This window comes from Canis lupus, chromosome 18 (genome assembly GCF_003254725.2).
Source record: "Canis lupus dingo isolate Sandy chromosome 18, ASM325472v2, whole genome shotgun sequence".
Classification (NCBI taxonomy): Eukaryota; Metazoa; Chordata; class Mammalia; order Carnivora; family Canidae; genus Canis; species Canis lupus.
This window is the reverse complement of record NC_064260.1, coordinates 36,386,249-36,401,758: the sequence shown is the minus strand read 5'-3', so window position 1 is coordinate 36,401,758 and position 15,510 is coordinate 36,386,249. Positions and strand designations below refer to the sequence as shown.

The following is a 15,510-nucleotide window of genomic DNA, read 5'->3' as shown; positions in this document are numbered from 1 at the left end:
AACCAAATATATGCAAAATAGTATGGTAAATTTGGATAAATGCAAATTATTTAGTAAAATCGGGGTATTTGGGGTGAAGGAGAAGAGGCAGCCATTTAGAGATGTCTGAGGAGCAGAGTAAAGAGGATCTTAGAGAATCTTGTAACGTACATTATGAGATTTCTATAGGCCAATAGTAATCAGCAAAAGCAAGGTAGCTTGACATACAGACCGCACAAATAGCTCAGGTATTTGTGAAGTATGCAGCAGTTCCTTACTAATAAAAATTACAGGACCCCATTTGAAAAATTATTTTCTGCAAAAATCAGAGTATAGGTATTCAGTTTTAGACCTATGCTTGGTATAATATAATTAAAGTCACTTAAAAATCATTTGAATCTTATATGCTTTCTGGAGTGGAGTGACATCTAGGGTGGCAGATTAACCTGTGGGGGTGTGGTGTACATGATTATCCTCACTCCTGAGTGTTCTGGTGAACTGATGATGGACCAAAGGTGGTGCTGATGATAGGGAGCCATTGAAACAATATAAGCAGAGGGTAATACCGATATTCCTTCATTGTTTCCTAATCAGAATCACAGAGTCTAAGTGATTTCACTCACAAATCAGTATTTAATTTATGTGAATATAAGGTTTTCTAGGGGAAAAAAAAAAGATCTAGCTTTATTAAATTACTCCATTTTCCCTTACTTTTCTTTTATCCTTAGTAGAAAAGAATCACTTACTGGTTGATCAATGTTTTCCCCTTTAATCACAGAGGATGTACAAATACCAGCATAATTTGCTGCTGTGATCTCCTTATCCAGTACAGTGCTGTGAAAGGCCACAAAAGCTTTGATATTTTCCACATAATTCCACTTTTGATTGGATGTCCCATTGTTATAGGGTTTATATTTCTGAAAAAAAAAAAAAAGATAAAATATGGAGTCAGATAGGAGAGTTTATGATTTTATTATAGCTATCATAGTTTCATTGCATAAATTCAGAAAGTATATATAATTAATCATAATTCTACTATGCAGTAATAACTATTATTTATATTTGATGATTATATGTGCAACATTTTTTATATTTATAAATATGCATCCTCTGATTTACAAAAATGAAATCACAAAATGCATATACTTTGGTAGCTGCATTAGTTTTTTTTTAACAAGAATATTCCATGAACCTTTGCCATCATTTGAAAGGACATACACTATTTGATCTTAGTGATATTTTATTTTACCACTTTCCAATAGGTAAACATGTAGATTATTTCTCAGATTTTCTTTATTATAAGCAAAAAAGCAATGAGCAATCATATAAATACATTTTCATGTAAATCCATGAAAAATTCTTTAGAACAAACTCCTCAAGTACAGTTGCTGATAAAATAACATGATCATTTTAAAATATCATGAGACATCATATTAAGCTTTATAACATCTAAATGCTTTCTAGAAAGGTTATTCTAGTTTGTACACCAACAGTAAATAATATGGCCTGTTTTCCTCACATTCTTGCCCAAACATCATCAGTTTAATAAGTGAAAAATAGTACCTTGTTGCTATTTTAATTTATGTTTCCCTGGTTATTATGAAGGTTTTTTTTTTCTTTAAAAAATGTGAGTACAGGCAGTTTTATATGTAACAGAAAACAGCACATTTATTCTAATTATAAAACTTGGCTCAAGCATAAATAAAGAAATGAGTAGTTTCAATTTTAGAGAATTTAAACCAGTAGATTAGTTCCAACTAAACATACCATGACACCTCAAGGAACTTTATAATGAATAGCACTTACTTTACCAAGGAGAGATTGATAGTAAAGAGGAAAATAAATGGGTCTTCAGAATTGATTTAATAGGTCAGACAACAGAGCATCCCTCAGAGGCATGGAAAACAAAGACTATATTTCAAGGAACAGAGAGTGGGGGGTCTGGTAACATTAGCCTAACATGCCTCATTTTTATTATTTTACATGGGCTTTAATATTTTCTCACAGGCTGATTGCTTCAAGAAATCAAAATGAAACAACCGCAAAGAAAAAAATTTGAAAGGTAATACAAATTATCTTGAGATCAAACTTATTTCTTAAAAATGGGAACCTTAGGGGAAAATGTCAATATCTGTAATTTTATGAAACTGATTAAGGGGGGATCCCTGGGTGGCGCAGCGGTTTGGCGCCTGCCTTTGGCCCAGGGCGCGATCCTGGAGGCCCAGGATCGAATCCCACATCGGGCTCCCAGTGCATGGAGTCCTCCCTCGGCCTGTGTCTCTGCCTCTCTCTCTCTCTCTCTGTGACTATCATAAATAAATAAATAAATAAATAAATAAATAAATAAATAAATAAATAAATAAAAAAGAAACTGATTAAGGTACAAAATTTGCATCTGCATGAGGTTTTAAGCTCGCGGTGGCCCATGTCAAAGAGGCACCTGACAGGGAAGAATGTGATGTTATATATACTATGTCTCCTAGAATAAATTTTTAGTCCATGTTTATCAGCAGGATAGAAGACTTAATTAAGCTTTGATATTTGTCCAGATTGCTTTATCCCAATTATGGATTCGGGACCTGCAAAACAAGCTGCTTCATTGCTATTAAAAACATCGAATAAAACAAATGTACTTTGGGGACAATATATTCTGTTTAACAACAAAAAAAATGGTACATACTGTGGAGGATATAAAAAATAAATTCAGAGCAGGGGCACTCCTAAACTTTCTTTCCTCCTATAAGGAAAAACACATACCCATTTAGGAGTGTCTTTGATTATAAGTAAGGATGACAGATAAACATGAAGAAAGAATTCCATAGATCTTTACCCAACTCAAATGAACCCAGATTTCTCTGGAGTCTCCAAAAATTGTTTGGCTGCTTTAAGCATTTGCAAAAGTATGTTAAAAGTGTATTTCAAATGAGTATCTTAATAGAATTAACATTGATGAGGTCACATCCTTCAGGAAGGCCTTTGATCATGCTCTTTCCCTCCAGTTACCAGGTGAGAGGGGAATTGTCTATGTCCCAATCACTGAGCTTAAAACACGTGCATTCACTTGACCCACCACTGAGACTGTATGAATGTTACTGGGATAATTTTTCATGCTTGCCCTTGGATTTGATTTAAGTAACTAGCATCGCTCCTGACATGCAGCAAGCCCACAATCACCATCTGTTGGATTAAACTAAATTAAGAGCTACATGAACATGTTGAATTTGAAATCTAGGCAGACTATTGTAAATATTTTAACAATGGCATTCAAAACAGGTTTCTATGACAGCCATTGTCTTTCTCCACAACAAGGAAACATAGAGCTCTACTTAATTTTAAATAAAGGGCCATGATTACTACTTAGCCTATATTTATATCTTACCTGAACAATAACTGGAGAGCCACAGACTTCATTTCTTGTTTTGGTCATTGATACTGCCAGCACAAGGTCTGGGTTACTCACCAGGTGAAAGGTCCTTTGGGAAAACAGGATTAGGCCTGTTATCAAGTAGCATAACCAGATCAGAGCTCCCTCTGTGCCACTTACCCGAGTGCTGCCTCTTAGCTCCGAAAACGCTCTGTGATAATGGATATGAATCCTTTAAGCATTTCTCCCCCACAGAAGCACAATGTGAAGCTTTCTCAGTAGAGAGTGCTGGAGGAACACTGCAGGAGGAAGGGGCTCTCTTGCTCTTCCTGGCTTCTGCATGGAGTCAGCAGCTGGGAGTGAGGATATCCAGCCTTGCTCTTCTCTAACCAGGTGCCCAGAGTGTGTGGTCCCTGGGAACTCTCAGAGCCCTGGCCTGGCCTGGCCTGGGAATCATTTGCTTGTGGTCCTCCTGACATGGACGTCACATGCTCTAAACTTTCTGCCTCCCCAGCACCCCCATTCCCTTTTCATGCCTGTGTGTCCCCAAACCAGCTGTGACCCCATGTATGTTCCAGAAGGCTACTTCCTTCTTGCATAGCAACCACAGTGCAGGTCTGGCCAGGCAAACCAGTGGGTTTTTGCCATGCAGCTATCTGCATCCATACCTTTTCTAATGAGTTCTGAACTCTGGTCTTGGGAAAGGGCCTAATTTCCCTCAACTTTTTGAGTTTGTCCCTAACTCCCTCAGCCCCAGAGCACTGTCCAGAGGATTTTTAAAAACTATCTGATAGTTACTCTTTTATTATTGTTTAATAATCCTTTACGTTACATATGTCATTTAAATCACTGTATGGTTTCTGTCTCCAGATGGAACCCGGACTGATAACCCTCTTCACCTCCTGCTATTTATTATGAAAGGCACTGTGGCAAAATGATTAAGAACATGGATTTTGGAGCCACAGTGCCTAAGTCTGAATCCTGAATTCACTTATTAGTAGCTATATGGCTTTGCTTAACAACCCCGTACCTCAGTTTCCTCTTCTGTAAAATAGGATAATGATGCATGCCTCACAGGACTCTTGTGGGAACAAAATAAATTAATGCACAGAAAACACACAGAATATTGCCTGGCACATATCATTTAGAATGGGCTATGATTATTAATGGTTGTGATTTTTTCTTTATAGCTTTTCCTCAAATTCTCTTTTTCTAAGGAGCATATCCTAAAAGCACAAGATATACTTTGAATATTTTTAAGTTATCTTACATAGGAGCTCACATAAAGTCCCCATGACTGAAAAAAAGAAAGAAAATGATTGAGCTAAAACCCTCAAATTCCTTTCCTTGCATCACTTAAAAACAAAAATAAGCCAAAGAGTCAAGAAACTTGTCTGTATAGAAAAAGCCAATTCTTTATGTCTGTCAACATGGTTACATTACACACCAGCAGTGGCATTCCTGCTGTGGAAAATATAACTCGTCCTATAAAATTTAATGATGTGGGAGTGGAAGGGAGAGAAGGTGAGAGGGAGTCTGTTATAAAAGTAATATATTTCTCCTTTCAAGTCTTAAAAAATTCCAGATATCTAATTTAAACTTCTGTACTATAAATAAATATAAAACAATATATCCTCACTGTAAAGAATTTACAAAGTATTGGAAAATAGAGTTAAAAATTATAAGAGAATTTTAGACATTACTCATATCACTACAAGATAACCACAATCTTGTATTTCTCCCTTCTATTGTTAATTAATGATGTATCATTTTATATAAAAAATGAGTACTGGATTTCATCAAATATCTTCTTAGCATTTATCAAAACTGGGCACTGCATGAGAGCTGGTATTCTCTATTATTCAGCTGTGTAGCCTCACCATTTGCATAGTTTGGGTCTTGCAGTTTTACTGACACTCAAAATTATTCATATGAATGAATGACCGTACATTTCCTGCAATGACCTACTGAGATGCCAAGATTAGTTACTTAGCTATCTATGTTTCTGCTGCTTAAAATAGACGTAGCAACTTCTCCCATGTTTCAGTGCCATGCTCAGCCATGATAGTGTTGGTTTTCCTTTTCATTTTTGAACAGTACCATCAACTGGCACTTGCCCTTAGCAACAGTGCTTACATTTTGCAGGAAACTTAAGTAATAGACTTATATATAAAACCCACTATGTGCTAATGGCAGTGTGAGAACTTACTCTGTGTCCCAGGAATATCCCAAGAACACCACAGCCCCTTCCATCAACCCAGGAAATGCGTGCTTGCAAGCAACTTAATCTCCTGCACCTCAGTTTACCTAAGTTTTCAAATCAAGTGATTAAGACTAGGAAATTTTAAAGATCCTCTTGCAGCTCCAAATTCTATGACACTGTATTTTCCCCTGTATAATTCTGGGTCCTATTGAGGAGATTTTCATCCCTCAGCATTGTTTTCATATTTCCCTTTAGAAGCCACATGTTTAATTCAGATTTTGCCAGAGTTGAAAATGGGAGAAAGATGCCAGGTTATCTCAAAAGTTGACCTGGATCATTCTCCTGCATGGCTGGAAACCAAATGAGTGTATCTTTGGCAATTTCCTACTCCCTTTCCATGCCCCCTTGCTTATTTCTTGCACCTCTAGTTGAGACCCTGTGCTACCCTAGCAAGACATTCTTTTCAGAGTCATAGTTTCCCTTAAGAAGTTTTGCTGGTAATTGCTTAAGATATCAGACTTCATAGTTATTTTATATTTTAATTAGAAGGCCAAAATGAAAAAGTAATCCAAGACCTACAGGACAGAATGAAAGGGCTAATGGTAGAAAACTCTCAGCACAGTGATAGCCACTTGGCAGGGAGCTATTCTAGCTTATACTCTTATGAGCACAAATTTTGAATGGGCAATTACTTGCCCCCCTAAACACAAATTTACAGCCTGGGCAAAATATGGGGGATAGAAAGACTGTGGTTGACAAAAATGTAATTTTATACAGGTTGTTGCTACACAGCACAACCCACGTTTCTCCAGCCCTCCATCAGCTTCTCAGAACAAATGAGTTGCAATATCCAATTACATGGAAGAGAAAAAAGCAAAATGCCAAGAGAAAATGTGGAAAAAAGCTCACAATTACTGTCACTATGCAAACATACTTCTGCCATAGGACACATGAATCTGAATCATGCCTGCACCTAATCACCAAGACTTCTGCAAAACCTCTCCTGCCCAAGTATTTGTAGGAGCCTCTAGATGGTGATCCATGTATTCAGGAGCAAATCCTGTCCTATTCACCCTTCCCCTCACTGATCCACTTGTTCTCCAAAGACTATAAAGTTTCTGACCTGAGATCAACCAATACCAGCAACTCCCACCCATTATCCCTCTCTTCTATGCCTTGACATAGGAAGGCCTCAAGTAATGAAGTTGTAGAGTGTTCTAAGAAGTGGAAGGAACTGGAAGAGAGCTTCCTCTTTTGTGTTACACATGATTGGATTTGTCAAAACAGTGTTCATCATGGTCCAACGTTTCGCAGAGTTTTAGTCAAATTTCTTTTTGTTTTTACTTAAAAAGCCTTTCCCTCCTTGTGTTTTATCCACAGCATTCAAGATGAAAAATGAAACTACTGACAGCCACTAAGCAGGACTCAGAACTCACTCTTCTTTCTAAAGACCAAGTGCTTCTGAGTTAAAACTCCTCGTGCTTGACTTTCTCCTGCCCCAAGTTCTCCTCCTTCACTCCCCATTTGTGTCCACCTCAGTTCATCAGCCATACTCAAATTCCAACTTGGGTTCAACTAGGACCTCCATTATAATACAGTAAGCTAAAGTAGTAAGATGTGCTGCTAAATTCCAGAAATGCAGAGTTGATAGCACTAGCTCTGCAGGGGCAGGGATTTTCATCTGTTTTAGTCTTAGCTAAAGCACCAGCACCCAAAACACTGCACTTAATAACCCTTTGCAGCAGAATGAATGAATTCTGGTCCCATATAGCAAATCATTCACAGGGACAAAAACCTGCTTCTTAGCTCCCTGTTGTAAAGTTAGCTTAGCTAGGATGAATGGACCTTGCCAGGTCCATCTACAGGTTGGCTTTTCAGCCTTCTCAAAAACAAGCCCAGTAAGTGTTCCCTGCTGGCACTTGGCTCATCTCTGAGAGTGAACAGTAAGATTAGCTCCCTTCCTGCCCATGCTGGGCTGCTGCTGCCGCCTGCTGAAGTGTATGCAATCTCTCTCAAAGCAGCAATTCCTAAACCTTCCACATCACACACCTTTTGAGAACCCAATAAAAATCATAGCTCTTTCCCAGGGAAAAAAATATACATATCACAGAGATGTCAAGAGATTGAAGAAGCCCCTGGAGCCCCACCATATAAGACTAATGGTAGAATTTGAGGCAAACCAACTGAAAAACCAAGAAGTTGTTTTCTTTCTTGTTAAAAATATGTTAATGTATGAACAAAAACAGAGACAGAAGTCTAATGAGCCACCACAACTCAAAAGCTACCCACATTCTACCAGTCTCATTTCATCCATCCCCCCCACCTTTTTACATTTTTTTTTTGCTAGGATATTTTAATGCAAATCTGACCTACCTCTTAATTTAATTTGTAAATACTACAGTATATACCCTAGTGATCAGGACTGTTTGCTTGGTTTTTTTTTTTTTAACACAGCCATTAAACTATTAGGACACCCAACAAAATTAATAAGACTTCCTTCATATCACTTGGTACCCAGAATTTTAAATTCCTCTAATTGTCTTAGAAATAACCTTTGACAGTGGTTATTGTCAGTGACAAGGGCCAGCCATTGATATATTTGTTAAGGTAAGAATTCATTTTTACCATGTAAGCAGAAGCCATATCAGTTGGTTATTTGATGGAAATAGAGAATGGAGGAAAGGCATGCATGTGGGGAGGGGTAGGAGGTTGAGTTAATGAAAAGTACTATGAAATTTTTTAAATGGGGACTCTAACTTCATACTTGATCCTTTCAAAACATAAAAATAAAATAGATGGCAGTCCAGTTTTCTCTTAACTTCAATAGCCAGTTAAAACTCTGAACCCAGTAGGTCAGATTTCATATTTCTTATCCGAATTGACAGTGGATAAGTTGTGTACAGACTACTGAGCATTTACATTTGATTTCACTTTCTTTCTCTTCTTTGAATAGGATAAAAAAATTATTGGCTACATTAAATAGAAAATGTAAAGCCCTCGAATATACCCCTGCCAGCTCTGTGGGGACCAGGCCAGGTCTTTTAGGCTGTCATAGATATATTTTGATATATCGACCCCCAATATAATGGTTTTACCTGCTGTCTTCCTTGTGCATCCATCGCTGATGACTATCATCCACTTTTTTCTCCACCAAAACTACCTCCATGCCTGAACGCAGATCAGGACCTTGCACTCCCAAAACTAGCTGAGGGGCAGCATGGCTTATAATTTGCCCATCTCTGTATTCAAACTGCTGGTGGCAAAGCTTCTGCAATTTACTCTGCTTTGGAGAATAGCTGAGATAAAGAAAATCTCATTAGAGGCTGAAAAATATCCTGCGCACTTGATGTGCTGGAGACTGCAAGTTCTATTGGCGAGAGACCTGCTGTGAACCAAATTCACTTATAATGGTGAGGCATTATCATCGGGATAGCAGCAATGCTGTTTGCCTTACACTGCCAAGCTGATGTAAAGAGTAGAATTCTGAGTTTATTCTGTAACAGGAATAAATGTCCATCCAAGAGAATATGAGAAACTCATCAGCGTAGCAAAAAATAAATTTAATAAATTTATTCAAAAAATAAATTTAATGAAATTTAGATAAAGAGGAAAAGGAGTAGGAGAAGGAGAGGGGCAGGTAGAAATGGAAAATCATGGTTATTTCTGGACTTTACCTACAGCCTCTAGATCTAGCAAATAGAATGCCATTCTTCAAGTTTTTCAATCTTCCCTAACAACTCATAGAATATCATTAAAAAGAATGATATGCTAATAAGTTAATTCAAAAGAATCTCTTGTTTATTAAGGATCCTAAGGCAATAAGCAGACTTATGAAATATATTAAACATCACAATGCATTGTTAATTAAATTAATTTATGAACATCTACAAAGCCCCTAGTATGTGCATCGGCCAATGCTAACTATTGACAAAGCTGTTTGATTTATACAAAATGCTATAATGTTAAGCAAATGTTTAAAGGTGGAATAATGCAAAGTGCTATAAATCCCTGTTATTTCACTGGATGTCAACCAGAAAAAAATAAAATTAAAAAGGAAGAAACTACATTTTGCCAATTTCTTAAAAACATCAGAGCATCTTACATGCTTATTATTATTATTATTATTATTTTTACATGCTTATTATTAAGTTCATTCATACATTCATTCAACAAATATGTAGGCTTTGTGTTATCGGGAGGCAAAGGTGGATGAGCTTACTGTTTAATAGAAAAGACACCAGCGAACAAGGAAATACACTACATGGCACAACGTAAGCTAAAGGGAGAAGGGCCTTCCCACAAATACTTGCAAATATTTAGTCAAAAACACTGGAAAGACACAAATGTGTATATTGAGGTGAATGGCGGCTAACAGTACTGCAAACCCTCAGGGATCATTTTGCCCTGAAGTGAGGAAATCTAAGATCATGCAGAAATCTCTAACAAGAATCCCTTGCAACTTTTTACCTGTATTTCTTCTGTGGTTCCACATTTTCAAAGAGTTCCTCTTCCATTTTCTTTGGAAGACTGTCATCCTCATCAAAGTCATGAGGAGTTTCCTGCCAGGCATACCTGAGAAGCGTGTGACAAGCTTTCATTCGGAGATGGGTTCTTGCATGTGAATCTCTACCAAGGTTCAGAAGCAAACACAAGTCTAAGAATTCTGGTTTTTACTCACAGAATTTTCTCTGAGGTATAGTCTGATCATATCCTGAAGGCTATTGATGGATCTGTAAATCGCATTTCCATAATGGTGCCTTAACGTTGCAAATCCACTTCCTACTAATACATAATTTAGATCTTTTAATATAAGTTATGAATAAAATTCCCCAATTATGTAATAAAGAGCATTCATCTTTACTATATTTATTCAGGAAAAAAATGGGGCTATGTGTTGTATTTCAGAAACTGCAAGATTGAGGTGCCTGTGTGGCTCAGTGGGTTAAGCATCAGACTCTTGATTTCAGCTCAGGTCATGATCTCAGGGTTGTGTGTGCTGGGCATGGGGCCTGCTTAAGATTCTCTCTCCCCCTTTACCTCTGTCCCTCCTCTCCTCTAAAAAAACCCTGCAAGATTAAGACTACTCTGTAGCTTAAGAAGATCATAATGAATGTGTAATGAGATTTTTTTCTGCTTACTCCAAAAAGTGGGTCATAATTCTGTCTGGAACAGGACAGCCTAGATTACTGCATTTCATAAAGTTTACTCATTAGACAATTGTTTAGAAATCTTAATTAACTTTTCCTCTCAAATCTAGAGAGGCTCAAAAAGCATCAGCACATTTGTGCCAGCTTTTGGTAGAAAATAATGCATGAAAACATTTGAACAGTCATAGCTTGAATAACTGAGTCAGTCAAGCCTTCTGGCTTCTTACTAAGATGAAGATGTGAACAGGAGCGTAACCACCATACAGATCTGTACATATCATGTTCTGGGGCACAGTTTAGGGTACATTTGCTTCCATGGATCACAACACAATATGAGGACTGCTCTGCCCGGGGCAGGATAAATAGGCAAAGCAGTGAGCACATTCTTGCACTCTAAATACGCATATGGTGTACATACAGCTGGCGGGGAGAGGGCCTGTGATCACCAAGGTGCTCCTGGTACGTGATATAACTGGAAGCGATATCAAATTACCAAAATCTTTGGGGTCAATTCCAGTGTTGGCAGAACAGACCATACACTTTTCAAACGTAACACGAGTATTATATGTGGATATGAAATTGGGTAGCAACTGCCTCATTCAAAATTGCGCACAGGCGGCTGAAGTCAAAAATCTTCCCTGACAGTTAAAAAACAACAGTGCCATCTAGTGTTAAAAATAAAAAAAAAAACCCACAGCTTTCCCACCAACTCCATTTTTTTGAGAAAAACAGGAAGCAAAAATGTCTTTCTTATAACACATTCAGCAAGGTGTAAACAAGATTCTTCTCCCATGGAAGAGAAGAATTTTCTCACATGGAATTTATTGGTATGCTCTTTGGCTTCCAGGCAAATGAAGTATAGTCAAGCCACTTTAGGGCAGCCCTTTTTAAATATACCTTGCTTTATTAATTCATTCATTTGTCCACTTATATAACTAATCATTCCACAGTTAGTCACTCATTCCTTTAACTGATATTTCTTGGACATCTGCTATATGATAGGCACAGAGTCCTAACTGTTGAGGATACAGTGATGAACAAAACAGGTAGGTGCTCAGGGTTTATGGAGCTTACATCCTAGTGGGCAGAAGAGAGATGACAGACAAGTCAATGAATAAATAAATAAGGGTCATGAGTGTAATAAAACAAGATATTGTGATTGAAATTAGCCAGGGTGGGGTGGGGTCTACTTTAGCAGTGGAGTCAGAGAGGCTCCTCTGAGAGATGATGTTTGAGTTGAGACCAGGAAAAATGGGAAGGAGCCAACCATGGGAGGTTCTAGAGAGAGAAAGCATTCTGGGCAAAGAGAATAAATGGAAAGGTTCTGAAGCAAGAATATGCTTGCTTCAGTTGAGGAACAGAAAGACACTGATGTGACAGGTATGCAGGGAATGAGAAAGGTAGTATGTGAAGAGGCTTAGGAAGTGGGCAGGGCCTGCCTCTAATGAGAAAGTTGTCCATGAGCTACATGCTTAAAAAGCCTTTTTTTTTTTTCACAAACAGTTGAGGTGAGTGCCCCAGAGTTTCTTTTCCATTTTATTTTTATTACCAAAAGTCTTTACACAGAACCAAACTATCAAAAGGGTTCCTTCTAGATCTATGTTTACCCCCTTGCTTTATGGATATCCCTCCTTAAATCATCCCACTTTTCAAATATGTAAAACTTCCAGACAAATATATCTAAGAAATCCTGGGGAAATCTTAAAGTGACTCTCTAATATATGATGGTTTAGGATTGAGTCATCAGAAGTGGTTCAAAGAACAAGTGAAAGTTAGCCTGGAAAAGAGATAATCCAGTAGCCTGATGATGATGAACTTTGAATATTTTAAGGATTTTAAAGTAGAAGAGGAATGAGTATAAACAGAGAAACAAATGAGACCATAGGATGGAGATGTTCTAAATAATTTCAACATTAGAATGGGCTGCCTTGTGGAATAGTGATCTTCCTGTTACTACGACTATTCAACAGAAGATAAGATCAAAAGTGCCTGCTGGAATGTGCAGGAGATTCCTGCCTTACGTTCTGAGTGGACATCATCACTTTTACCTCAAGAACGCCAGGCCTCGATGATACCTAGAAATTAGAACAATGTGGATCTTTGCTGTCAAAGATGTTCTTTCTTTTTTTCTTACTGTTTACTTTTTTTTTCCATGTGCAGTCTAATAAGTCAGGGGCCAAATGATACATTCTTCAGAAATTCTCTAGCCACTGAGGAATATACCACGTGGGCCAAATAGTTTCTCTCTGAAAAAGACCTTTCAGTACCTCCGTTAGTGTCAGGACTTGAGACCAGATGGATCACTCATCAAAATGAGGGGGTTTGTTTTCTAAAATAAGAGTTTGATATTCTTATAATAGAGGATAGAAGCATTCTTTTAAAATGGTTTGTAAAATAGTTTCAAAAGATATATAAATTGATTTTCACTGTTATCGCAATGGTAGTTGACTAGCTGTATATGGTTGTAGAATTTAGAGACTCATTCAGTCATTCCTTCATGTATTCAGTAAATGATGGTTAAAATCAGCTACCCTGGTCTTCACAGAACAGGCATGACAAAGAGTTTTTGCCCTCAAGGAATTCCCAGGCTGGTGGTGGTCGTGGGGAGAGCCGGGAGGGAAGTGATAAGCACATAATCAGGTACAATCATTACCATGATTGATTTCAATAATGAAGAGTCATCCAAAGAGGAGTACCAGACAGGTCAAGGCACTTCAGACGGAGAGAAACAAATTCGTGGCCCAGAGGCCTGCAACAGTGCATAAAGGGAATATGCCACATTCAGTAGCAGCTTGTGGTGGCCGAGCAGGAGCTCAGTTCATGTGTCAGGAAGAAAAAGTGTAGAGTGGAGGTGGGCATGGAGGTACAAATGAGGGTCAATGACAGGACTGGACTCGGGTCAGAAGGGTTTGCGATTCCAGACTAAATATTTTTTCTATCTGCAATAGGTAGCCACTGAAGAACTGTATAAAAAGGAGTATGTTTTAAAAAGATAATTGTCTGTAGTTAGAACTTCGAGGTGATTTGGAAGGAGAAAAGAGAGATAGAGACCAATCAGGGAACTACTTCAGTGACCCAGGATGATGACTGTATGTTAACATGAGTCCAGCTTGAACCTATATTAATTTGTTCCTGGAGTCGACGTTTATGGAAGCAAAACATGATAGATTCCTCAAATAATTTGCAATTCCCAAATTCCAGTCTTTTAAAAATAGTGATATAATAATAAAATTACTGAAAGTAGATCACTGTGATGGCTGAATATTGAAGCTCCAGCTCTATCTTTTTGCCAGAAAACTAATTAAATACTAGCTCTTCACCTGACATCCATTTCACAAATGTGGTGTAGGTTCCCTGCACGGGCTCTGTGCTGTTATTGAGCTAATGAGCTGAGTTCAAATAGGAACCAGGTAGCTTTTCTGGCCATGCTGCTTACTTACAGAATTTCACTGGAAGCATTTTCTGTTGTTAAAGCATTTTCTTGCATTTGCTTTTCCTTTGGTCCTCTAATTTGCTTCTCTTCTCCAAAAATTGCTACAGGTTTATGCACAGCAAGCTTGGCTCCAGACACAATGTCACTTTGGACTTCTAAAACAAGAGCTGAGCAGAAATGTGCAAATTGCAAGGACATATCAGTTATGATTGCAGAACACCAGGAATTTGAAACACATGCTAAAATAAAAATGCAGACAGTTTTCAACTATTTGGTCTAAGAGAATACATGCTAAGTGTAGTTGATAGTTGGTCTTTAATAAATTGGATTTCACTTAAAATTTGTAGATTCTTTCCTCCTGAGATATTTCCAGTCAAAAGTACTAAAAATAGGGGTTAGCATCCAAAATATGCAAAGAACTCATAAAATTCAATATCTAAAACCAATTTGATTAGAAAATGGGCAGAGGACCTGAATAGACAGATATTCTTGCAGAAAAGACATACAGATGGCCAACCTACACATGAAAAGATGGTCAGCATCACTAAACATCAGGGAAACACAAATCAAACCAAATCAAAATCACAGTGAGATGTCACCTCACACCCATCATAGTGTCTGTTATCAAAAAAATAAAGATATCGAGAAAGGGGAGCCCTCGTGTACTTTGGTGATGTACAATTGGTACACCCAGTACAGAAATGAGTATGGAAGTTCCTCAAAAAATTAAAAATAGAACAATCTTATCATCTAGAAATTCCACCTCTAGATATTCATCCAGAGAAAATGAAAACACTATTTTGAAAGATATATGCACCCCTATAAACATTACAGGATTATTTACAATAGCCAAGGTACAGAAACAATCTAAATATCCATCAACAACTTGCCATCAGGGAAATACAAATCAAAACCACAATGAGATACTATCTCACACCAGTGAGAATGGGGAAAATTAACAAGGCAAGAAACCACAAATGTTGGAGAGGATGTGGAGAAAAGGGAACCCTCTTACACTGTTGGTGGGAATGGGAACTGGTGCAGCCACTCTGGAAAACTGTGTGGAGGTTCCTCAAAGAGTTAAAAATAGACCTGCCCTATGACCTAGCAATTGCACTGCTGGGGATTTACCCCAAAGATTCAGATGCAATGAAACGCCGGGACACCTGCACCCCGATGTTTCTAGCAGCAATGTCCACAATAGCCAAACTGTGGAAGGAGCCTCGGTGTCCATCGAAAGATCAATGGATGAAGAAGATGTGGTTTATGTATACAATGGAATATTACTCAGCCATTAGATACAATGAATACCCACCATTTGCTTCAACGTGGATGGAACTGGAGGGTATTATGCTGAGTGAAATGAGTCAATCGGAGAAGGACA

General features: G+C 37.9%; 1 protein-coding gene across 25 annotated transcripts in view; it reads right to left on the bottom strand.

Annotated features, from left to right (window-relative positions):
* The window catches only part of DCDC1 (doublecortin domain containing 1), a 482,427-nt gene that overhangs the window by 70,351 nt on the left and 396,566 nt on the right, over positions 1-15,510 (bottom strand). For all 25 annotated transcript variants that reach the window (XR_007403614.1, XR_007403613.1, XR_007403622.1 and 22 more), the window contains 5 exons: positions 14,134-14,293; positions 10,014-10,172; positions 8,642-8,842; positions 3,359-3,452; positions 726-896 (listed from right to left, as the gene is read on the bottom strand). Coding sequence is in view for 3 of the 25 variants with exons in the window: in XM_035701486.2 (XP_035557379.2) it covers positions 726-896; positions 3,359-3,452; positions 8,642-8,842; positions 10,014-10,172; positions 14,134-14,293 (785 nt within the window). In the remaining 22 variants the exon portion in view is untranslated. The remainder of the gene's footprint in view (positions 1-725; positions 897-3,358; positions 3,453-8,641; positions 8,843-10,013; positions 10,173-14,133; positions 14,294-15,510) is intronic.